Source organism: Nesoenas mayeri (assembly GCF_963082525.1).
Source record: "Nesoenas mayeri genome assembly, chromosome: 3".
NCBI classification, from domain to species: domain Eukaryota; kingdom Metazoa; phylum Chordata; class Aves; order Columbiformes; family Columbidae; genus Nesoenas; species Nesoenas mayeri.
The window spans coordinates 1050708-1075893 of record NC_137544.1 but is presented as its reverse complement, the minus strand read 5'-3'; the positions used below and the strand labels follow the sequence as shown (position 1 = coordinate 1075893).

The 25186-nt window shown below is 53.4% G+C and overlaps 1 protein-coding gene across 2 annotated transcripts in view; it reads right to left on the bottom strand.

Annotated features, from left to right (window-relative positions):
* Positions 1-25186, bottom strand: part of OTOF (otoferlin) — a gene marked incomplete at both ends in the record, with an annotated part of 118910 nt that overhangs the window by 23790 nt on the left and 69934 nt on the right. For both annotated transcript variants that reach the window (XM_080342690.1, XM_080342691.1), the window contains 19 exons: positions 232-351; positions 1313-1474; positions 1958-2092; positions 2610-2734; positions 3504-3693; positions 4172-4324; positions 5669-5785; positions 7047-7137; positions 8061-8161; positions 9395-9515; positions 12898-13081; positions 13554-13662; positions 14778-15001; positions 15622-15808; positions 16667-16853; positions 19211-19370; positions 20835-20919; positions 21951-22013; positions 22479-22610. In XM_080342690.1, coding sequence (XP_080198816.1) covers positions 232-351; positions 1313-1474; positions 1958-2092; positions 2610-2734; positions 3504-3693; positions 4172-4324; positions 5669-5785; positions 7047-7137; positions 8061-8161; positions 9395-9515; positions 12898-13081; positions 13554-13662; positions 14778-15001; positions 15622-15808; positions 16667-16853; positions 19211-19370; positions 20835-20919; positions 21951-22013; positions 22479-22610 — 2646 coding nt within the window. The remainder of the gene's footprint in view (positions 1-231; positions 352-1312; positions 1475-1957; positions 2093-2609; positions 2735-3503; positions 3694-4171; positions 4325-5668; positions 5786-7046; positions 7138-8060; positions 8162-9394; positions 9516-12897; positions 13082-13553; positions 13663-14777; positions 15002-15621; positions 15809-16666; positions 16854-19210; positions 19371-20834; positions 20920-21950; positions 22014-22478; positions 22611-25186) is intronic.

Below are 25186 nucleotides of genomic sequence, written 5' to 3'. Positions count from 1 at the left end.
TGACTCCAGCACTGCCCTGGGCAGCCTGTTCCAATGCCCCACAGCCCTTTGGGGAAGAAATTGTTCCCCAGATCCAACCTCATCCTCCCCTGGTGCAACTTGAGGCCATTTCTTCTTATCCTATCACTTCTTACTCAGGGGAAGACCCTCCTGGCCTTCAGACCCCCACGGACAGGCTCTCCTGCCCCACACAATACTGAACAGTAACATTTGGTGCTTCAAGGCAATTACCTCCACTCTATATTTACTCAGCACCGGCCGAATCCCCAGTGGCACCGGCAGGATGGGGCCTCGGTCCACGTCTGTGGGTCCATCGATTGGGGGCAGGTCTGACTTGCCCCCAGGGCCAATCTAGAAGAGACACAGCATGGATTAGGATTCTCTCTTTTGAGCTGGTGCTCAGCTGCTGAGAAGCAGGTTTTTCTTAGTCTTGGCTGTAACTGGCACAGCCTGGCCTTGGGCATTAGGCCTGGGTTGTCTCAGAGGGTGCAGGAGCAACAAGGGTTGCTGAGCATCCAGCTGACTTAACCCTGCAGGTGCTTTGGGAAAAGGCAAATGCGTGAGCAGAAGGTGCTGGGCAGTGCTCTGTGTCCATGCAGGACACAACCAGCACCAAAGAGAAATTCTTAGCCCATCAACCCACCCCAGCCCAGGGTTTTCCCTTTATTCCTGCAAGGAGTTTCATCTCCCTGGGCTGAGTGTGAAGAGATGCAGAAATGGCCCAAGAGCTGAGCCCAGGAGCAGGTTTCAGGTCCTGTTACCAAACCAGGGCATGAAGAATATCAATTATCCCACATAAGCCAGTCCTAGAGAAACCAGCCCACTGCAAGGCAGGTTAGAGAAAAAAAGGGCTTGGATGAGCACCTGCCCTGGCAGGCAGCGGAGATCACAGAATCATGGAGTCATTTTGGTTGGAAGAGACTCTCAAGACGATCAAGTTCAACCATTCCCCCACCCCTGGCACTGCCCCATGTCCTGAGAACCTCATGTCCATCTGTCCAGCCCTCCAGGGCTGGTGACTCCAGCACTGCCCTGGGCAGCCTGTTCCAATGCCCCACAGCCCTTTGGGGAAGAAATTGTTCCTAAATCCAACCTCAACCTCCCCTGGGCAACTTGAGGCCGTTTCCTCTGCTCCTGGCGCTTGTTCCTGGGGAGCAGAGCCCGACCCCCCTGGCTCCAAGCTCCTTTCAGGCAGTTCAGAGATCAGAAGGTCTCCCCTCAGCTCCTGTTCTCCAGCTGAACCACCTTGCAACCCTGCACCCCACGCATCCTCTCCCTCCCTGGGTGTGGGGTGGCTTTGGCCAGCAGGCACCTGGAGCAGCTCGAAGGCAGCCAGCAGGTCCCCGGCGGTGGAGTTGCCCCGGTAGATCTGGTAGTACTCCAGCTGCGGGGGGAAGCGCGGGGGGCAATAGTGCTCATCTGACATCTTCACCACCGGCTTGGCAAAGGTGCGGCCCATGAAGTCAGCTTTGCCCTGGAGAAGCAAAGGGAGCACTTGGGTTTGCTGACCCAACGTGAGGTCTCCTAAGTTCATCCCACAGCTCTCCCCATCATGGTCAGACTGGGACCAGCCCAGTGGACCTGGGACACCAAAGCTCAGTGCCAGCTTTTGCTCCTGGCTTCTTCAAATAAGGTGAAGGAGATGGCCCAGGGCTGGGACAGCAAGGAGGCCAGGGCTGAGCAGCTTTTCTAAAGGGAAAGACTTGGGTAATGTCTCCTTGCCTCAAGCCTCACAAAAGCTCTTGCTTCACTCTCCAAAAATAAGGTATCATTGAGGCTGAGATCTAATGAGCAGCAGAGGCTGCTCATGCCATGGGAGATGTCAGGGGGACCATCTTCCAAGGGTCAGGAGAAAAGCTTCTTCTCACGCCCTCTGCACCATCTGTCTGGACTCCAACTCAGGAGTGGCTGCAGCATCTCAATAACGAACATTTCCCTTTGCTGGCACTCATCTTACCACTGTGTCCTGGTCATAGATCTCAATGACAATGATGGGAGGGTCATCCCGCATCTCATGGGCTTCTCCATACAGCTCCACATTGTCAAAGACCAGCAGCTGGTCCCAGGTCGGGCAAAGGGTCTCATTGAGAACCTGGAAGAATGGGAGAGAGATTTACTGCTTCAGATCAGGTCAAAGGCCTTTGCAAGGGCAGCAGAGCAGGTGTTGGACTCAGCTGCCTGGCACCACTGGTGGGCTGCTGCCTCTCTGCTGCACGGGGTGTCTCCCAAGGACTCTTCTGAGACAAAAACCCAACAGCACAAGGAGATACCAATTATTCCCAACATCCACGAGGCTTGCTAAAGCTTGGCAGCCCTCAGCTCAGAAGGGAAGACACAAAATCCACTTCAACACGCTCATAACCAGGCAGATGAACCACAGTCACAGGGACACAGGACAGCTGTGTGCTGGTGTGGGGGGACATGTCGTGAAGGTGCTCCTGGAGAAGGGGGTCCTGGTCACAGTCGAGCCCCGGTGCCATGACTGTTTTCCCACCCCAGGACACCATGACCAACCTAATCCATGACTCACGAGCAGTCAGGAGACCTTTGGACCTGATGGGACACACAACGCCAGGGCGCAGCCCCGCAGGTGAGGAGATGGTGTTTACCTCGGTGCATTGGCTCTGGGAGATGAAGAAGACTCGTGCAAAGGGGTCCGAAAGGCCGCTGCTGTCGGCTGCAAAGAGACTCCTGGCTTGGTACATGTGGGCTCGTAGCTGGAAAACCTGCTTCTCTGCAGGAGAGAGGAGAGGTGAGGCAGGTTGGTACGAGGTCCCCGGGGCACATTTTTGCTCAGGGCCAGCACTGATGCAGGACACAGGCTCAAAACATGAGTCCTGAATGGATACAGACCTCCTCGGCATCCTGCTGTGCAGAATGACAGCTATGAACAGGGTACGGGGGGGTTCACCATTCCCACACCCCAGCTCCCCATGGGAGCAGTGGGGGACCTCAGACTGGGACAACTGGAATGATTTAGGGCAGCAAGGCTGAGGGGCTGGAGCACAATGTGATGGAGCGGCTGAGGGACCTGGGGGGTTCAGCTGGAGAACAGGAGCTGAGGGGAGACCTTCTGATCTCTGACCTGCCTGAAAGGAGCTTGGAGCCAGGGGGGTCGGGCTCTGCTCCCCAGGAACAAGCGCCAGGAGCAGAGGAAACGGCCTCAAGTTGCCCAGGGGAGGTTGAGGTTGGATGTGGGAACAATTTCTTCCCCAAAGGGCTGTGGGGCATTGGAACAGGCTGCCCAGGGCAGTGCTGGAGTCACCAGCCCTGCAGAGGTTTAAAAGGTGTTTAGATGAGGTTCTCAGGACATGGGGCAGTGCCAGGGCTGGGTAATGGTTGGACTTGATGATCCTGAGGGTCTCTTCCAACCAAATGATTCTATGATTCTGTGATTTTCCCCTTAGCTCCTAGAAGCCCTTGGTCCATGTGGTGTCAGGCCAGGCTCCCCCTGCCCTCTCCATGCCCTGTCCCCAGACCCACAGCAGGCAGGACACTCTTACTGGTGTAAAGGAGGCTGATGGGTGGGAAGGATGGCAGGTTTTGGCCCCTGGCGGTCTTCTTCTCCTCAAAGCCGCAGGGCAGGCCGCTCAGGAAGTCTTTGCGCTGCTTGTTGAGGCCCAGCCACAAGTACATCTCCATCTTGGCCTGAACCGTCCAGCCAGCAGGTCCAAAGCCCCTCTTCCCAGGTAGCTGGGGACAAAGTGACAGAAGAGTTTACATGGACATAGGGAAGGATTTCGAGATGGCCAGACCACCTCTTGCAGCATTCAACTCCTCCTGGTGCATCCCTTGTGCAACTGCCCCTTAAAAGAAGGAACCCAGCCCTCGTTGTTTGGGATGGTGACACTAGTCTGGCTCATATATTATCATCCCACCATGATGGCTTGCTCTTTTCTAAGACAGCATTCTCTTTCGTGGCCAGTTGGATTTAACATCTCCTTCATGGTCAGCTGGATCAAACATCTCTCTTCTTCCAGACATTGCTCACTTACCAGACTGGGTATGACCAGTGGTTCACACTTCCTAGCAGCAGAATTCCACCCCTACCAGCAGAGCATGTTTGGCCTGGTATTCAAGCCCTAGCAAAACTAGACACCCAGCTCTCTCATCTCCACCCTCCACCTCCCTCCTCTTGGCTGCCGGTCCCCCAGAGAAGCCAGACCAGCACCTTGAGGAAGATGGTCTTCACTTTGGCGCAGTCCTTGCCCATCTCCTCGTCCACGATGGAGTAGAGGATGTCCTTGGACGGGACGCGGGCGTAGGCGATGCGCTTGTTGTTGCTCATCATCCAGATGAAGACGTCGGGAATGGTGTGCTGGGGCTGTGGACACCACCAGAGCCCCGTTAGCGCCTCAGTTCTTTCCGACCACTGAGGCACCAGCAGGGCTGGAGACCTGAAGGCAAATCCAGCAGATGCCACAGGAGATGGATGTACCTGTTGCCATATCGGGCCACTGAAATGGTTTTGAGCCTCCCACTGTGGAAGACTTTGTGCCTAAGAAAAGCTGCACAGAGCTAAACTCAGTGGGGTGATGCCTGGCAGGAAAGAAACTGGGATTTACATTGGTCCTAGTTTAGAAAAATAATCATTTTAGATGAGAAGACTAAAGATTTTCCTTTTCATTCAGTGGCCACAGGGAGTGCAGAGCAGGGCCCACACCTTCATTCCTTACTACAGAAGATGCTCCCTGTCTGGACAGGTCCCATCACACCTTATAGTCTGGTTTATGTTCTGCTGTGGTGATTAAAGCCAAGGAAAGCACTGCTGTAACGAGGGATGTGCAGTTGAGGCTGGAGCCTGTGCGGGCAATGAGAACGGGAGGGGCAACTACAGCTCCCACAGGGCCAGTAACCCCCAGCAGTAGGGCCAGTAACCCCCAGCGGCAGGGCCAGGAACCCCCAGCGGCAGGGCCAGGAACCCCCAGCGGCAGGGCCAGGAACCCCCAGCGGCAGGGCCAGGAACCCCCAGCGGCAGGGCCAGGAACCCCCAGCGGCAGGGCCAGGAACCCCCAGCGGCAGGGCCAGGAACCCCCAGCGGCAGGGCCAGGACTCAGAGGTAAAAACACCAGAGTCATGGTTCTAAAGGAAGGAAAAGATAGTTTGCAGAAAAAGGGCATCCCTTTGTAAGCGCTGTGAGCAACTCTAACGTATTGGACTGTTACCTCTTAGCCATGAGCTGGAGTGAAGCAGGAACACGGTGTGTTGATAGAAATTAGATGGTTTGAGTTCTGCAAGAGGCCAGGACTTTGTCCCACAGCCCTCTGAAAACGGCTTTAACAATTCCCCCCCTAGGATCAGGAAGGGCTCCCTGCTGCCGGATTTAACGCTGTGGACACGTGTCACCTTCTGATAACCAATGCCCCAGGGAACCATGTGGCCTTGCCATGGCTGAGGCTGCCAGAGGTGGCTCCAGCTGTGCCGCAGCAGGACCCGGCTCTGTCACCGGCTGCGAAAAGCTCTTTCATTTGCTTTAGTCCTGACTCGTTCCAGCCCAGCCGTGCGTGGGCAAGGCTCGGGGGCACAGGGCGGCGTGCAGGGTTGGATGGCTCCTTGCACACCACGGACACCCACTAACAGGGTCTGCAGAGAGGTCTCCATCCACCCCAGGCTGATGTCGCCATGCTCTGAGCCCAACAACGCCCGCTCTCTGTGCAGAGGGACTCACCTCGTCCGCCAGGAACCGGAGTTTCTGCAGGAAGTTTTGCACCAGCTTCAGCTTGTCTTTCACCGTGTTTTTCTTCACCTGCGACCGCAGGGTCGTGGCTTGCTGGCCCATGTTCTCCTGCGGTTAAAGGGGAGCCCAGGATGCCACGTTAGCAAGAGCAGAAAGGAACACGGAGAAGGGAGCAGCACCAGGGAGGTCCCTGACATTTGGGAAGGGGTGGTGAGGAGGCAGATGCCTTAATCCCACCATGTGCATCCTGGTGATGGTACTTCTGACACCGTTCATCAACCTTGGAAGGATGCAGGGAAGGCCCTGACAGGGCAGAGACGTCTGTCCCAGCGGAAGATACGCAGGACAGAAAGGTGTCATAGAGCCACAGAATCATTTTGGTTGGAAAGCCCCTCAAGATCATCCAGTCCAACCGTTCCTCACCTGTGGCACTGCCCCTTGTCCTGAGAACCTCATGTCCGTCTGTCCAGCCCTCCAGGGCTGGTGACTCCAGCACTGCCCTGGGCAGCCTGTTCCAATGCCCCACAGCTCTTTGGGGAAGAAATTGTTCCTAATATCCAATCTAAAGCTCAGCGTCAGCTGTGCTTAGGACATTTTGGGGTGGCTTCAAGCCTGCTGTTAAGAATTGTCTCTCCCTTTCTGCTGACCCTGCTGTAATTCAGCACCCAACAGTTCAGAAGAGGGGATGTGGAGGCTTCCACATGTTAAATTCATCGCTCTCTAGTACGTAGCTGCAGCTGAAGCCGGTGTCCTTGGCTGTGCCAGCTGGATAAGCCACCTGCTCTTTGTACAATTGTAATTCCTTTGCAAAGAACTGGGCCATCAGTCCCAAACATCTGGTCTCTCTGTACCCCTGTGTTCTGCAGGGTTCCCCCAAATTACTCCTTCCCAGCTCCATCAGCTGTTTGACAGCAATATTCCCCTGCACTCCTGGATCTCCTGCCAAGGCAAAGCAGAGTGTGGTGATGGGGAGGCAGCGGCGTGGACCCAAGTGCCACCTGGAACCTGTGCAAGACGTCTGCATGAAAGGGCTGTGGGGCATTGGAACAGGCTGCCCAGGGCAGTGCTGCAGTCACCAGCCCTGGAGGGTTGACAGATGGACATGAGGTTCTCAGGGACATGGGACAGTGGTGGACTTGGCAGTATGAGGTCAATGGTTGAACAAAATGATCTTCAGGGTCTTTTCCAACCAATTCTATGATTCTAAGACCCAAATGCTCCTGGGCTCCTCATTTCAGAAATAAACCCCAAACCTTCAGTCCACAGAGACTGGAAGTCAGCTCGCCCAAGGGCCAAATTCCCCATTGCAGTGACAAGGTCCAGCCCCCGTCCATGAATCCTCCTCCCTGCCCGGCCAGATCCCACTCACCAGCTCCCTCATGCAGGACTTGAGCCTCTCCCGGTCCAGCCTGGTGCGGGACGAGTGGTGCTGGTCCTTGTCAGCCAACGTCACGAAGCGCCTGGTGGGAAAGGTCAGCAGCATGAATCCCATGGTGGCCCGTGGGCTCTCCCCAAGGAGCCACTGCATCTGCATCTCTGCCATCAGAGGAAATGTCCCTGTTCCCTCCAGTCTACAATGCAATCGTGCCCAAGTGGCCTGTTTGAACCCACAGGTGAGTGTCATGCGTGGGAGTAGCTGCTGATCAGGTACCAGCCTGTGGAGGCCACAAGATCAAGATTTTCACCACTGGGTTGGGGTCTTTGGGGTGCGGATGTGAGCGCCATCTCTCCCATGCTCTGAGCCAGAAAGCCGCTGATGTGACATCCAGCTCTGGGTCCTCAGCACAGGACACACATGGAGCTGCTGGAGAGGGGCCAGAGCAGCCCCAGGAATGACCCGAGGCTGGAACAGCTCTGCTGGGACAGGTGAGAGAGCTGGGGTGTTCAGCTGGAGAAGAGAAGCTCTGGGGAGACCTTAGTGCGGCCTTTCGGTGCTTAAAAGGGGCCGAGAAGAAAGATGGGGACAGACTTTTGAGCAGGGCCTGTTGTGACAGGACAAGAGGTGATGGTTTAAACTAAAGGAGGGAGATTCAGGCTGGACACAATGCAGAAATTGTTTGTGCTGAGGGTGGTGAGAGCCTGGCCCAGGTTGGCCAGAGAGGTGGTGGCTGAACCATCCCTGGAGACATCCCAGGCCAGGCTGGACGGGGTCTGAGCAGCCTGAGCTGGTGCAGATGTCCCTGCTCATGGCAGGGGGGACTGGGGGAGCTTTAAGGTCCCTTCAACACAAACCATTTTTTGAGTCTGTGATTCTATGTTGTGCCAATGTGATGAAATGCTTTCCCATCATCCAGAGGAAACAGCAAGGTGACCTCAAAACCTTGCCCGTAGCCCAAGGGGTGCAGGCTCTGCAGTGTGCCACCTTTGCCCATCTGTTACTTACAAGCACCCACTGCTCAGCTCCTCCAGGACCCCTCGGAGCCGGCGCTCAGGATGCGGCTTTTCTGTCTTGATCATTTCCTGCACATCATTGAGCCCTTCCTCCTGCAACAGCGATGGAGGGGTGCTGGGACAGAGCCCTGCGGGGAGGCAAGGCCCCCTGAGGTCCAGCCCCACAGAGAGCAGCCCTGGGGGGCTGCCAGAGGGAAACATGGGCTGCTTCTCCAGACCTGTCAGCCTCAGGGCTCAGGTCTGGCACACAGGACAAGGTGGCCACCAGCATCCTGGCTGGTCCCAGCACTGGTGTGGCCAGCAGGCCCAGGGCAGCGACCGTCCCTGTGCTGGGACCTGGGGAGGCCAAACCGCCAATCCTGGGGGCAGTTCTGGGCCCCTCACACCAAGAAAGGCCTTGAGGTGCTGGAGCGAGTGCAGAGAAGGGAACGGAGCTGGTGAGGGGCTGGAGCACAAGTGTGATGGAGCGGCTGAGGGACCTGGGGGTTCAGCTGGAGAACAGGAGCTGAGGGGAGACCTTCTGATCTCTGACCTGCCTGAAAGGAGCTTGGAGCCAGGGGGGTCGGGCTCTGCTCCCCAGGAACAAGCGCCAGGAGCAGAGGAAACGGCCTCAAGTTGCGCCAGGGGAGGTTGAGGTTGGATTTAGGAACAATTTCTTCCCCAAAGGGCTGTGGGGCATTGGAACAGGCTGCCCAGGGCAGTGCTGGAGTCACCAGCCCTGGAGGGGTGGACAGACGGACTTGAGGTTCTCAGGACATGAGGCAGTGCCAGGGGTGGGGTAACAGTTGGACCCAATGATCTTGAGAGGCTTTTCCAACCAAAACAATTCCATGTTTCTATATTTGGCTGCGGGGAACCAGCTCGGGGTGATGGAAAACTCTCCACCGCTCCCCATGACACTTGCTGGCCAATGTCCACACTGCCCTGGCTGGACTTGCCAGGCTCTCCCTTTGCTCCTGCTGTGACCCCACCAACGTGGAGCTGTCACAAAAGCTCCTTGGGAATGAGCTGAGACTATAAAGGAGACTCTGCCACACAAGTGGTTCAGTCCCAGGAGTCCAGGGGGACAAAGCGTCCCTGCTCCTGCTCCCTGTGCTGGGGACACCTGGGTCCAACCCCCAGAAAACTCAATGAGCTCTTAGGATTTGGACATTCAAATCATGGACCGTTTAGCACTAGGAAACTTCCCCCATTCTGGCACAACTTTGCTAGTGGGTCCTTGCACCGTTTGTCCCCATTTTGTGACACACTGCAGAGAGGCACAAGGACTCTGGATGTGCCTCATGCCAGCCCCATGCCCCATCCCATCTCCCAGCACGTACTGACCAGCTTGTCCGCAATCTTGTCCATGATGTTGGCGTTATACAATCTGCGGCGCTGGTCCTGCCACCAGCTCTTGATATAGATGCAGGGCTTCTTCTCAAAGTACGGCAGGTGGAAGTAGTTCCTGCAAGAGGAGGCAGAAGACACTCCGTGGTGGTATCGCTCGTGTCCCACACGGCATTCCACACAGGGGAATACAGGAGGCCAGGGGTGGGAGAGAGGGGGCTGATGTAATTGCACCCTGAAGAACAGAGGCCCCTCCCAACCCAGACCCAGAGTGGACGTGTGCGGTGCCCAGGGACTGCAAATTTACCATCTCAGACCTGGTGGTGCGGGGATGAATTAGGGAAGATCTCATGGTCTCACCCATAGCCCAGCAGAGAGGAAACATCCCCAGCGCGAGCAGGGGCACTAGAGAAACCGAAGCCTGGTGGGCATCTCCTGTGTCCCCTGGCAGAGCTCTCTGCCCTTTGCAGAGGTGACAGGTTTTCATGCGCTGGTGGGATGAAGGGGTAACAGTCATGGGACACTTAAAGGGAGGATGAGGCTAAATAACAGGTTCATGCTGCTTGGAACAGGCTGCCCAGGGTGGTGGTGGAGTCACCATCCCCAGAGGGCTGGACAGACGGAGATGAGGTTCTCAGGACATGGGGGCAGTGCCAGAGGGGGTTAATGATTGGACTCCATGATCTTGAGCGGCTTTTCCAACCAAAACGATGCTCTGATTCTATGCTAAGATTCCAAAGCACTGCCCGTGAGCTGGGAACCCCCCCACTGCAGATCCTGCTGCACCCGGGATCACCCTTAGTTAAAAACAGCCTCAGCTCATCCTTCCGAAGCCACGGGGACACTTCCAGCCAGGAGGTGTCAGCAGAACCCCACACTGAGCATGAGGCTCCAGGCACCCAGGGGCTGGAGACATCTGTGTGAACAGCAGGAGAGTCAGAAACACAGTATCACACAGTATCACAGTATGTTTGAGATTGGAAGGGACCTCAAAAGATCATCCAGTCCAATCCCCCCATGGAGCAGGAACGCCCAGGTGAGGTCGCACAGGAACATGTCCAGGCGGGTTGGAATGTCTGCAGAGAAGGAGACTCCACAACCCCCTGGGCAGCCTGGGCCAGTGTCTGTCACGCTTACTGAGAAGAAGTTTTTTCTCAAATTTAAGTGGAACCTCTTGTGCTCCAGCTTGATCCCATTACCCCTTGTCCCATCATTGTTTGCCACCGAGAAGAGCCTGGCTCCATCCTCATGGCACTCATCGTTTAGATATTTATAAGCATTAATAAGGTCACCCCTCAGTCTCCTCTTCTCCAAACTAAAGAGCCCCAGCTCCCTCAGCCTTTCTTCATAAGGGAGATGCTCCACTCCCTTCAGCATCTTTGTTGCCCTACGCTGGACCCTCTCCAGCAGTTCCCTGTCCTGCTGGAGCTGAGGGGCCACAACTGGACACAATATTCCAGATGTGGTCTCACCAGGGCGGAGTAGAGGTGAAGGAGAACCTCTCTCAATCTACTAACCACCCCCCTTGTAATACACCCCAGGTACCATTGGCTTCCTGGCCACAAGGGCCCAGTGCTGGCTCATGGTCATCCTGTTGTCCACCAGGACCCCCAAGTCCCTTTCCCCTACACTGCTCTCTAATATGTCATTTCCCAACCTACACTGGAACCTGGGGTTGTTCCTGCCCAGATGCAGGACTCTACACTTGCCCTTGTTAAATTTAATTCCATTCCATTCCGTGCTTCTCATCTCCACTGACATTCTCTTGAGAAGGAGCTGCTGAACAAGGGAAGGAACCCAGGCACACACTTCTGTCTGGAGCACAAACACCTTCAATTCATTGCCCAGTTGAATTAAGTCAGCCAGTTAACTCTACTAACATCTATCTACTCATATAACGCTTAAAATCCACTTGAAGTGTATCTCATCAGGTTCAATCCAATTAGCTTTCTTTAGTACTAGTCCTTTGTATTCAAATCCCGGCTGTGGTGGCAGCCCAGACATCCCAAGACATGTTGAGCTGATCCTGTTCAGTTTAGGGCTTTCTGATCCAGCTGCCTGGGGGGCAACGCACCCACCAGAAGAGCGAGCAGCTCTCTGGGTCCTGTCTGTGCTTTAGGGTGGGGGGTCCCTGCACGTCAAAGCAATTTGTAAAGAGGATGAAAAAAAGTTCTCAGAATTTTACAGCTGGAGAAATTGAGGCAGAGAAAACAGAAGCAGTTTGTCCACTGACCACCAGCTGTGCACCAATAGATCCGGTGTAAAACCAGTTTCTGCAGTCCTGGCTCTATTCAACACCAGTGCGGCTGTTGGTGACTGTAAGCAATGGGGATGGACAGACTGACCGAAAGAGGGACACTGCAACTTAGGGAGCCTGAAAGGCCTTAAGTCTTGTACCCCAGTCTCCTGCCTAACACTTTCTCAAGACCTTTTTCCAGCAGTTTTTTGCATCCTTTCCTCTCTGGGTGTCTGTGACCTTGTCTGGCTTTAAGATCCAAAGTGACGAAGAAATTGCACCTCGTCTCAGCACAAATTACCTTTCCCGCTGAAAGCTGTTTTATCTCTAGATGGACTTTGCCTCCCTCCACATGGTGCCCATGAGATCTCTATATGTCAAGCAGCTGGAGAAAGCGCAGAGGCAAAGCCCAGACCTCACCTTCCCAATGACAAAGTGGCCTCAAGTTGCGCCAGGGGATGTTAAAGTTGGATTTTGGGAACCATTTCTTCCCCAAAGGGCTGTGGGGCATTGGAACAGGCTGCCCAGGGCAGTGCTGGAGTCACCAGCCCTGGAGGGCTGGACAGACGGACATGAGGTTCTCAGGACATGGGGCAGTGACAGAGGTGAGGAAACGGTTGGACTCAATGATCCTGAGGGTCTCTTCCACCCAAAATGATTGTATGTGCAGGACTGGGTTGTGCCACCAAGGCCGGCAGCGATCCTAAGGACCTGCTTGTAGACTGGTTTCCTAAATGTATCAAACTTGTATGTACAGGAGTGAGACTGTTTTTTATTCAGTGCTCAACAATGATTTTTTTAATCCGCTGATTATCTTCATCCCTGTTTGCCATAGGAGAAGAACACTAAAGGAATCGGATAGCCTTGAGTTTTGGGTGCACACCTGGCCGGGTGGATGAAGGATGATGTCCTTCGTAGGGTGGCCCAGGAGGTGAATTCAGCCCTTGCTGGACATCACAGAACACAGAGGAGTGCTCAGAACTGTAGGGAATGGGGTGGGGGTTCCGGTGGCAGACTGCAGCATCTGAGGTGAGGTATCTACACGTGGTATCTAATCCCCCTTTACAGGGCACAGAGATCTGGTCCCCACTGCTGCTCCCACGTCTGGTTTGGCCAAATGACTCCAGGCCCCGTGACGGCTCCAACTTCTCCTCTGGCTTCACCTCAGCTTGGATACCCAGTGCATGTGAGAACCAGAGCACGTCTGAATGGAGAGCCACGGCTCTGCCCAGTGACACTTCGGTGGCCAGAGGGACACACGTACCTGTCTGTGACCAGGGGCTTCACAGGTTGAGATGAGGAAACGGAGACCAGTTCTTCATCCTCATCACCTTCATCCTCACTTGAGTTCTGGAGCAGCTCAGACTCCTCCTCCTCCCCATCCCCTCCATCTTTCTTCCTCCGCAGGACAGGTTTGCTCATGCCATCGAGCTGGTTCCCATAGTTACCTCAAGGAAAGAGAAGAAGGAATTAAGTCACAGTTATAACTCCAATTGGACTCAACCTCAGCTTTAATTCAGGTTGGGGAGAAGTTTTCTCTGCAGGAACCATGTGGGATAGTTGAGTTCAAATCTCTGCAACCATGCCCAGGAACCATAAATTAGTGATGGGTGTTTGTCCTCTGCTCATGTCCCCACTTGAGCTCGTAGGAACACCCCCTTCATCCCTTGGTGCTCAGCCTCAGGAGGCACAAAGCCAGGGTGGATGAGGGAGCAGCTCCACCGGCCACCGCACGAACACAGTAGATGATTTAGGGCCTCACGTAGCGTGTGCCAGCCAAGTAGCCACCACCTCCTCCCTCAGCTGAGAGCCCTGCATGTGTTAGCATGGGAAATGGGGAAGAAACCCAGGGCTTGGCCTCATACCCTGAATCCCCTGCCAAATATGCTTCCAAACCACCTTCCCCGAAACACAACCAACCTATCGTGACCTCGAAGTTGATGGGTTTGTCACCAATCTTCCTGTCGATCATGGTAGCTTCCAGGAAGGCTCCAAAGAGAAAGAACTCCTCCATCTTCCCGGTGCAGTTCTGCGGGAGGAATCCCGGGGAGCAGGTTGAGGTTGGCCAGAGGGACCGGCACATCACCTGGCACCTCTGAGCACCCTCCTGGGCTTTTTGAAGATGAGAAGTCACTGCTCAAGCTTTCAGGAGGACCATGAGGGTTTTCTCTCCCTGAGCCATCTCTGGGTTCATTGCAAAAAGCATTGAATTAAATATTTTAGCCTAACTTTTAAATGTGTTGAGCTCAGTCATCGCTTGCATGCAAGAGACTGTCCAAGGGACATTCAGGAATATGAGCCTGAGTTCATTCACCAGTTGAACTAATCAAACCAAACCAAACCAAACCATCTGCTTGGATGCTCTTGGGATGGCTTTATTTCTGGGTTGCTTCTGCCCAGGGAAGCGGTGGAGTCACCATCCCTGAAGGTGTTTAAAATACCTATAGATGAGGCTTTTATGGACATGGTTTAATGCTAGAATTAAGTTATGGTTGGACTTGATGATCATAATGGTGTCTTCCAAGCAAAATGACTCTATGAATGAAGGTGATTTACTTCGGAAGGAGAGCTTTCAAACCAAGGGTCCACTGCCAGCAGATTTCTCCATTTCAGCCTCACACCCGTGGCTCATATGGACCGACTTGGGTGGGCAGCCCCAGGTAGGACAAGCCTAGGTGGGCCTGTTGATGGGGAGCACTAGCAACACCCTTATGGGCTCTGCACATCAGGACTAAAGCTGTGGGGCTTCCTCTGCCACGACACAGCCGCTCAGCCCCTCTGGCCACTTCCACCCACCAGGACTGGTTGGGAAATGGATTGGATTCTTGGCTTCTGTTTGAAACCCATCTTCAGGATAGGAAACAGCTGGCATTAGGAGATGGCTCTCTGTCTTTTGTATCTCCCAACTGGAGAAACATCTCAATGTTCAGGGTCCTCCCTCACTTGGATATTCCTTCCTAAGAGAGGTGAGCATTTGAACCATCATAAAACCTGAAATCCTTGCAAAATTTGCTTTCACTGTGCTGAGGAATCCCGAGCACTTAGGACAACACTAAACGAAATCCTCAGTTTGTGAGACCAAAGATAATTAACCAAGAGGCCCGAGACCCAAGACTGAAAGCTGTGAGGTCAGGGGTGACTTACATCAGCGACCGACGTGGCCTGCTCGACTTGCACCTCGGTGGAGCTGTTGATCTCCGGGTTGGTGGTGTCCAAGATCTCCACAGCAAGACTCATCAGAAGCCGGGCCCGGAAGGAGACGCCTTCACCCAGCCCCTCGTTCAGCTCTTGGTGCTCGTCCATCAGGGTGTAGTTGCGAGTGGAGCCGTACATGTTCACCCACGCAGGGCCGAAGGTGGGCAGGAAACCTGCAGGAGATCGGACATGCACGTAGGGAAGGGGATATGCAAGGAGAAAGGCACTTCTTTGCCCCAGGGTACAAACTCACTTATGGGTCGGCATCACTTTCCTGGGCTGTGGAAGGTGATGCAGGTGTGAATGCACACATGTGCATGGAAATACGTGTGCAATCATACATGGAGACCATTTCGCAGAGATGGGGAGGTGCAGTCCGCCAGCCCAAAGCTGGAGGTGAGTCTCCCATTGCGTGAGTCTCCCAATGTGAGAGTCAAGAAAAAAGAACCTCCCGTTAGTCCCTTTTCTAGAACCATCTTTGGTTTCATGTTGGTCCTGTCTATGTTTGCTGGTGTGTTCATGTGCATGTGAACAGGAAAACCTGTCAGATATTAATCCATTCATGGCAACGAACATCTTGAAAGGGTAAATTGTTCTTGGGTGTCTTTGCTTTTGGTATTGGACTGGAGGCTTGTGATGAGGCTTGGTTTGCAAAGAGAGCGTGTCCAGTGACCTCCCTGCAGCTGGGCACCAAGGAGCAGTGATCTCCAGGTGTGGGGAAGGAGCCCGGGCTATTTCGCTAGCTCTGTGCCACAGGGATGGTGGCTCAGCCTGCCTCCTGCCTTTGCTTTACCTTTGTCTCCTTCGTTAGAGATCTTCCGCAAGTCAATGAAATGGGTACCAATGGCCACATCATTGACTTTGTCCGAGTCTCGGATCTGGATCTTGATCCGCTTGCACAACGGGGGGAACATTTCCGTGAAGATGATTTGCTCGTTCCAGAGAGGCTCATAGCTGCTTTTCTGTATGGACGTCTTCCCCTGCGAGTGGGAGGAAAGGGATGTTCAACATGGCTTTGAGCTCCCAAGCCACCCTGCACAACCTGAACTTGCTAATGACCACTGAAGCATGAATTCCATCTTGTGACCCTCCTCTCCCAAATACTAAGCTCCTTTCTTCAACTGGAAGAGTGCTGCAAACCTGTAATTGTCTGCACAAAAGGGTGGACACACAGCAAACAAGGTGGCTTTGCCATGCATCTCAGCATCTACGTGCTGGACAACCGAGGTCATAGAATCACTGGATAGTTTGGATTGGAAGGGACCTTCAAAGGTCATCCAGACTCTTCAGTGGTGCCCAACGCCAGGGTGAGGGGCAACGGGCACAGACTGAAACACAGGAGGCTCCATCTGAACATGAGCAGAAACTTGTTTGCTAGGAGGTGCCAGAGCCTGGCCCAGGCTGCCCAGAGCGGGTGTGGAGTCTCCTGCTCTGAGACATTCAAACCCCCTGGACCCACCTGTGTGATCTGCTCTGGTGACCCCATGTGAGCAGCTGGGTTGGACGGGGTGGTCTCCGGAGGTCCCTTCAACCCCAGCCAGCCTGGGATTCTATGACCTAATCCAACCACCTGCCATGAGCAGGGACATCTGCACCAGCTCAGGCTGCTCAGAGCCCCGTCCAGCCTGGCCTGGGACGTCTCCAGGGATGGTTCATCCACCACCTCTCTGGCCAACCTGGGCCAGGCTCTCACCACCCTCAGTGTCAAAAATTTCTTCTTTAAATCTATTCTGACTCTCTGAATCATATTCTGAATCATCTCTGGCCACCTATACAACAGCTGGTCCCGCTCATGTTACCTCCTAGGGTCACCCTGGTACCGCACACAACTTGCTCACCTTCTGCCCGGCAAAGACCACCTGCACGTAGGGATCTACCAAGTCCTTGTTCTCCCCAATGAGAGCCTTCTTCACGTTGGCCATGATGCTGGTGTTCATACGGGGGAGCCCCTCCGCTCGGTAGATCTTGATGTAGAATCGAGCCCACTGCCTCTCTGGAGGGACCCCGTCCGGGAGGAGGAGGTTCCTGCAATGTCAACAGACAGAGCTGCAAAGAGCTGCTGGGGCTGGTAGGATTGTCAGGAGTGATTTGCCAAAAAGGGAGAAGCTGCCCCACTTTCGGTGGTTCTGTGGACGTAGAAAGATGGTAATTTCTGCAGTTGTATGATTTACTGCTGTTCTGTTTCTGCCCATCCTGTTTTGGGGTGGGGAGAGGTGTTTTCATAAGCAAAGTCTTAGAGGAGTCCCTTGTGATGCCTCTGGGACAAAGCACATCCCACTAAAGGGATATAATTATTATTGTCAGTGGAGTCTGGGGAACAATTAAACTTGGCCTAATTCAGACATCTAAAGCAGGTTAGATGAACAAGATGTTAGAAGAGCCTTTTATCTTTATCAGGGTACAAGGGCAGCTCCACCAAATTGGTTTTCTTGGCATATTTGGCTTTTGTCTTCTGGGGGAAGAAACAAGAGCCACAGGAATTGCCGTGAACAGAACAATTTCTAGAGGAATTGCTGGAGTTGTCAGTGAAAAAGTGGGATAATATCACCACTACAGCGTGGAACACTGACCCAAAATAGCTCAGCTGCTGCCTCGAGCTCACTGGTCCCCAGGAAGAAAAGAAAGCCACACGGGTGTTTTGCTGCTAGTTTGTGTTTGTGACTGTGTGGAGAGAGGCCGGAGGTAGCATGGTTCTACTTAGAGATATTTAATTAGTCTGAAGCCTTTGGAGGCTGGAACTGAGTTTTAAACTTTCCTGATTTTTCCTCCACAGGCTTTGAGATGCTCTGGGGAGCCAAAGAGCCCTGCTCACCCCCACAGCCTGGGGAACCCCATCCTGACAGCCCTGCTCACCCCCACAGCCTGGGGAACCCCATCCTGACAGCCCTGCTCACCCCCACAGCCTGGGGAACCCCATCCTGACAGCCCTGCTCACCCCCACAGCCTGGGGAACCTCATCCTGACAGCCCTGCTCACCCCCACAGCCTGGGGAACCCCATCCTGACAGCCCTGCTCACCCCCACAGCCTGGGGAACCTCATCCTGACAGCCCTGCTCACCCCCACAGCCTGGGGAACCCCATCCTGACAGCCCTGCTCTCCCCCACAGCCTGGGGAACCTCATCCTGACAGCCCTGCTCACCCCCACAGCCTGGGGAACCCCATCCTGACAGCCCTGCTCACCCCCACAGCCTGGGGAACCTCATCCTGACAGCCCTGCTCACCCCCACAGCCTGGGGAACCCCATCCTGACAGCCCTGCTCACCCCCACAGCCTGGGGAACCCCATCCTGACAGCCCTGCTCACCCCCACAGCCTGGGGAACCCCATCCTGACAGCCCTGCTCACCCCCACAGCCTGGGGAACCTCATCCTGACAGCCCTGCTCACCCCCACAGCCTGGGGAACCCCATCCTGACAGCCCTGCTCACCCCCACAGCCTGGGGAACCCCATCCTGACAGCCCTGCTCACCCCCACAGCCTGGGGAACCCCATCCTGACAGCCCTGCTCACCCCCACAGCCTGGGGAACCCCATCCTGACAGCCCTGCTCACCCCCACAGCCTGGGGAACCCCATCCTGACAGCCCTGCTCACCCCCACAGCCTGGGGAACCCCATCCTGACAGCCCTGCTCACCCCCACAGCCTGGGGAACCTCATCCTGACAGCCCTGCTCACCCCCACAGCCTGGGGAACCTCATCCTGACAGCCCTGCTCACCCCCACAGCCTGGGGAACCCCATCCTGACAGCCCTGCTCACCCCCACAGCCTGGGGAACCTCATCCTGACAGCCCTGCTCACCCCCACAGCCTGGGGAACCTCATCCTGACAGCCCTGCTCACCCCCACAGCCTGGGGAACCCCATCCTGACAGCCCTGCTCACCCCCACAGCCTGGGGAACCGCATCCTGACAGCCCTGCTCACCCCCACAGCCTGGGGAACCCCATCCTGACAGCCCTGCTCCATCCTGGCAGCAGGTGATGAGACCTGACTCCATCCCATCCCATCCCATCCCATCCCATCCCATCCCATCCCATCCCATCCCATCCCAATCACCAACAGGAGCAGTAGGTAAACACGGGGGACATCAGGCTGGTTGTCCTCAGGCTGGTGCTGGTATAGAGAGCTCAGCAACCAGCAGATGGTCTGACCTGGTAGAAATGACTGGTCTGTGCTGAGATGACGCAAATTTGCACCAGTGATCTGCTGCCAGTTCAGCAGCCTCTCTAGTCCCTCTGTTTGCATTGCAGATGGTAAGTATGGCTACCAGAAGGGCTACCAGCCCCATCCAGGAGGGATGTTGCCCTCATTGCTCCATTGACAGTGAGGAGACATGGAAAGTCATTCCCAAGCAAGGCTGTGCGAGGTTGCCTCTGCAGACCCTTACCCTTCAATATCATCCTCCTCCGTCTCGTTGGCTTTGTGCGGTGTCTTGATGTTGTCCCCTTTCCCTACCACAGCGATGTCACACTTCAAGTAGCCTTTGAGCCCGGCGGTGAGGTCCTCGGGGTCGGAAAGGATGGCCCATTTGTGGTAGAACTGGTGCTCTGGAAGCCAAGGGACAGGACAATCACTTATCAGAATGAGACACAGCAATTACCATGAGGACTGGAAACGTCCTTCCACTCGAGTGGGGGGACCTGCACATATGTGTAAGAGACACATATTTAGGTGTGAGGAATTTCAGGTGTGAAAAATTCATTAGGAGGATGTGTCTCATGTTGAAGATCAAGAAGCAGTGGGATGAAGTGCCTGAAGGGTGGTGGAGCCTCCATCACTGCAAGTCACCAGCTCTGGAGATATTCACCATCCCTGGAGGTATTTAAAAGATGTATAGACATGGCGCTTAGGGACATGGTTCAGTGGTGGAGTTCTGTGTCCAGCTCTGGGTCCTCAGCACAGGACACACATGGAGCTGCTGGAGAGGGGCCAGAGGAGCCCCAGGAATGACCTGAGGCTGGAACAGCTCTGCTGGGGACAGGTGAGAGAGTTGGGGTGTTCAGCTGGAGGAGAGAAGCTCTGGGGAGATCTCATTGTGGCCTTTCCAGACTTAAAAGGGGCTGAGAAGAAAAATGGGATGGAGTTTTGAGCAGGGCCTGTTGTGATAGGACAAGGGGTGATGGTTTTAAACTAAAGGAGGGAGATTCAGGCCGGACATGATGCAGAAATTGTTTGTGCTGAGGGTGGTGAGAGCCTGGCCCAGGTTGGCCAGAGAGGTGGTGGCTGAACCATCCCTGAGACATCCCAGGCCAGGTTGGATGGGGCTCTGAGCAGCCTGAGCTGGTGCAGATGTCCCTGCTCATGGCAGGGGGAATGGGGGACATTTAACGGTCCCTTCAACCCAAACCATCCTGTGATCCTATGACTTGGTAAAGTGAGGTTATCAGTTGGACTCGGTGATCTTAAAGGTCTTTTCCAATGAAAATGATTCTATGGTTTTAAGTCGTTAAGGCCTTCTGTGCCTTTTGGATGGTGTTAGAAAGGCTTCATCCTCCCGTAGAGCAGAGAACCAGACTAGTCGCTCCCTTAAGTTCCCCCCAGCATCATCTGCTGAGCAGCCCTGAAGGGCAAACTCTGGAGCCTTTATTTACATCTTAGCTCTTGGGGTTATGTATGGCGGCAGAGCACAGCATCGGGTGCGACATGGGGGCAAGGCAAACAAGAATCGCCGTGATTTTGGAGGTGTCTTGTCTGAAGGGGGTTGTGTGTTTGGCTCCAGCATGGTTCCAGCTCTTCTGTTTGTCATCAGCGAGCAACACACCAGCAGCTCCAACCAACCTCACCCTTTGGCTGGACACCTTATTTTAGGATGGGACACACAACCTTCTCCAGAATGCTCTTTCCTGGCTGCAGAGGGTGTAGCCCAGGCGACTGACTTACTAAAGTTACTAAAGCCACTAAAATTATGTTAGATAAGCATCACCCAAGGACCTGCCCGGCTGCCTTGCAAGGACATTCATTCAATGGCGCAGGTGGGCACACAGGACCGGTTGCAAACAGCGTTTACGTACCAGGTTGAGTATAAACAGTTCCAACGTCCATCTTGAAGGAGCCCACCAAAGTCCCGCTGCGCAAGAGGTTTTTTGAGTGGATCACCTGGAAATTGAGAGGGGGAAACAGGTCAGATTTGGGGTTTTTTCCATGCCCTGGAAGCAATTTCCAGGTGTTCGGTGTCAGATGGGAAAGGAGCTGATGCATTTCCCTTGGTCTGTGTAGGACCTTGGTTTGTATAAGGTCACTAAGAGGCACAGTGGGGTTGGCAGCTCTTGCTTAGCAGTATTACAAGCAAGTGCAGGCTTGGACTGAATAGAAAAATAGTACAAACAAATTAATATTTGAAACTTCATTAAGTTTTCCAGCCACTGTGGCAACAGCCATTGGGACATCCCCCTGAAGGAAGGGTCTTTAGGATGCTTGAAATCTACAGTCTAATGCCCTTTGTGGGAGAAATTGTACAGCTGTTCTGTGCATGGGAGAGATATGGATGCTCCTAATTAGTGTGGTTTGGTCAGTTAATCTGCAAATCCTGATCCTCGCCCGCCTCTGTGGCCACAAGGAGGGCTGCAGGCCCTGCTTTGCTCTCCACATCTGCAGGTGCCACCACGGGAGATGCTCTGGCAGGTTTGGGAAGGTCTGGCTTCTGCCCAGCCTAAACACATCCCGAGACAGGCTGAGTTCTGCCTGGCTCTGGAATACCAGAGATCAGCCACCGAGGGAGGTGGGGAATGCAGGAGTAGAGCTGCATGGACCCAGACATGAAGGTCAGCGACAGAAAGAGGGACCGGGGATCTTCATAAGAGGCGATGCCTGTAGGACAGAACATCTGGGCTGCTGTTGGGTCTCACATCAAGGAACTTTAAGCCATGCCCAGTGCATATGCAAAATGGGCTGGTTTCTTCCAAAGCCCCGTGGTAAGTACAGGTGAAACACTGGCCCAGGTTGGCCAGAGGGGTGGTGGCTGAACCATCCCTGGAGACATCCCAGGCCAGGCTGGACGGGCTCTGAGCAGCCTGAGCTGGTGCAGATGTCACTGCTCATGGCAGGGGAACTGGGGGAGATTTAACGGTCCCTTCAACCCAAACCATCCTGTGATTTTACAAGAGGACAACACAACCAGGCTCACTTACCGACAGCTTGATGATCTTGTCGAACATGACATCTGGGGGGACGTGGAAATCGAAGACAAAGTACTGAAAGGGAAAGAACAGTCGTGAAGGCAGGAGAGCCGGGGTGGGCTCCTTTGGGGTTGAAAGGCAACACTGCAGCGCACGCTCCAGCTGGAGGAGCTGTGAGAGCCCAGAGGAGCATCCTGGAGCACACGGCACAGTGGGGACGGATCCGCGTGAGCCCCAGCACCAACAACCTCTGCAGTCCGAGGAGCGAGAAAGCAGCGCTAACTTCTTGGGAAAATGTAGAAGAATTTAGCACAGATCAAGCGAGTGCACTTTTTAGCATTTTGCAAAATAGCAGAGGGCAAAGGCCTCATTTCTCTGCCTGCGTGGTTTGAGATTTCATCGTGTTCCGACAAGAGGCAACAGAAGAAAAACATCATTTAAAAAAAACCCCAAGTGACAAGAAATTACATTTAATTGATCAACGGCAGTGCAGACCCCGCGGAGCGCGTAACCGTGAGCGTCACCGCAGGACAGACCCACCTCATTGTAGTACGGGCAATTGGTCGATTCCTTCATGGACGTGTATTTCTTTTCTTCTCCGACCTCCACGCAGACCACGGGGTCCATGTTGAGCCCAACCAGCTGCCGGGCCTCGATGATGGTGATGCTGACCTGGGGAGAGGGATTCGCACACCTTCACCCCTGAGAGCTGCACCAGGTGCTGCCTCAACCCCTGGCTCCACAGCTCTGGGTGTTTGGGGCTTTTTCAGTGCAATGGTGGCAGCTCCGGGGTCTGCTGGTCACACCAGAGACATCAGGATGCTCGGACAAGCCTGAGCAAGATGCAACGCGGTGTGGAGACCCCGGGCATCCCTGGTGCTTCTGCTAGAAAACACATCATAGGCCCCTTTCAACTAAAATATTGTTCTATTCTATTCTATTCTATTCTATTCTGTTCTATTCTATTCTATTCTATTCTATTCTATTCTATCCCATTCTATTCTATCCCATTCTATTCTATCCCATTCTATCCTATCCCATTCTATCCTATCCCATTCTATCCTATCCCATTCTATCCTATCCCATTCTATCCTATCCCATTCTATCCTATCCCATTCTATCCTATCCTATCCTATCCTATCCCATTCTATTCTATTCTATTCTATTCTATTCTATTCTATTCTATTCTATTCTATTCTATTCTATTCTATTCTATTCTATCCTATCCCATTCTATCCTATCCCATTCTATCCTATCCCATTCTATTCTATTCTATTCTATTCTATTCTATTCTATTCTATTCTATTCTATCCCATTCTATTCTATCCCATTCTATTCCATTCCATTCCATTCTGTGCTATGCCATTCCATTCCATTCCATTCCATTCCATTCCATTCCATTCCATTCCATTCCATTCTTTGCTATTTACAGAGCATTCTCCACCATTTCATGGTTCGAAGCTCCTATTTGCATCCTTACACACATCCCATTTTATTTGAAGGAAGTCCTCCTGTATGTGGCCTATGAAAACTCACCTGCTTTCAACAGAGCATGAGCAATTCATTCAGATGCAACATTTGTATGTATTTATGACACAGAAGCTTGGCATTCACAATTCAATCCACCTTGCAACATTAAATTCATAGTAGGGATTTAGATCATATCTAAACTCCTTCCTTGCAATATTAAATTCCTATTAGGAATTTGCGCTTGGATTACATCAACATTTCTTAATGTAACTAAAAACTACAAGGTGTCATTTCATGTAGATACCAAATCTTTTCAATTCCCAGCAGCCATTTTTCCAGACTCATCTCTTTAAAATCCGCCCTGGGCTGGTGGTGGGACGGGTAACCTGCAGGTTTCAAAGCACAGTGAACTGGGGTATCCTTTCAAACTCTTGTTGTTTCAAATAAGCTGAGCTCTCAGTCCTGGCTGCCTTGAAGCCCAACAGATGACTTAATTTACACACGTCTTCTCCAGCTATCATTAATTATTTTTGTAACTTGAACTCAGCTTTATCTTAAATCACATCATAATGGAAAAGAGAACCCAGCTCAGGCTTATTCCTCACATACAGCACAGAATCACAGAATCCTTTTGGTTGGAAAAGCCCCTCAAGATCATTGAGTTCAACCATAACCCACCCCTCTCCCTGCCCCATGTCCTGAGAACCTCATGTCCGTCTGTCCAACCCTCCAGGGCTGGTGACTCCAGCACTGCCCTGGGCAGCCTGTTCCAATGCCCCACAGCCCTTTGTGGGGAGAAATTTTTGGTAAAGAGCATGGAAACACCCCAAAGAACTTCTGGACACATTTCTCTGCACTGAGACCTCTCCTCTGCACCTCCTCAGCCCCTGGAGATGACTTTGCTGGGCACCACCTTCGTTAACACTTTGTCCCTCCCGTCCCCTCTGCTGCCGCAGAGCCGGGCACTGTCTTGAGGTTTCCCAGGGATGGAAGATCAAGTACTTTCCTCTGATTCTTCCCCAAAGGGCTGTGGGGCATTGGAACAGGCTGCCCAGGGCAGTGCTGGAGTCACCAGCCCTGGAGGGCTGGACAGACAGACATGAGGTTCTCAGGACATGGGGCAGTGCCAGGGGTGGGTTATGGTTGGACTTGATGATCTTGAGGGTCTCTTCAACCAAAACGATTCTATGATTCTCAGATGTCCCCCAAGAGCCAATTGCCAAAGAAAAGCAGATGTATGGAGGTCAGCAAGGCACGTACGTCACTCGTGAACCAGCCTAGCGCTGCAAATCCTGTTATACTCCAGAAATCAGCCATTCCCCATCAACACTGGCCTTGGGATCCTCCTCTTTGCAGTGGCCAAATAACTGGACCTTGTGTTCCTTCTGCCCCTTGGTTGTCATTTGTTCTGCGTCTTCCCCCTTCTCATTATGTTCTTTATGTTCTCCCTCCTGAACCAAGCTGACTCCTTCCCTGTAATCCTCACAATTTGGTCTGTACTGGATATTGTAAATGTTCTGCAATAAATCTCTAACCAAAAAAAAATCATTATTTGCATTGTTCCGAGATATCCCCAGGAACGTTTTGCTGTGCTGAGAGATGAGGATATAAAGCTCAATCTCTGCTGAACCAGCACGACCTGTTGAAAATGAGAAAAGGACCCAATTTATGAAACGCTGGCACCGACTAGTAAGGGAGAAAGGAGCAGCACGGAGTGCCTGAGCCTTGGGAAACTACATGTGCAGTTCTTCTGACTCAATATGAAGGGGCAGGAATGA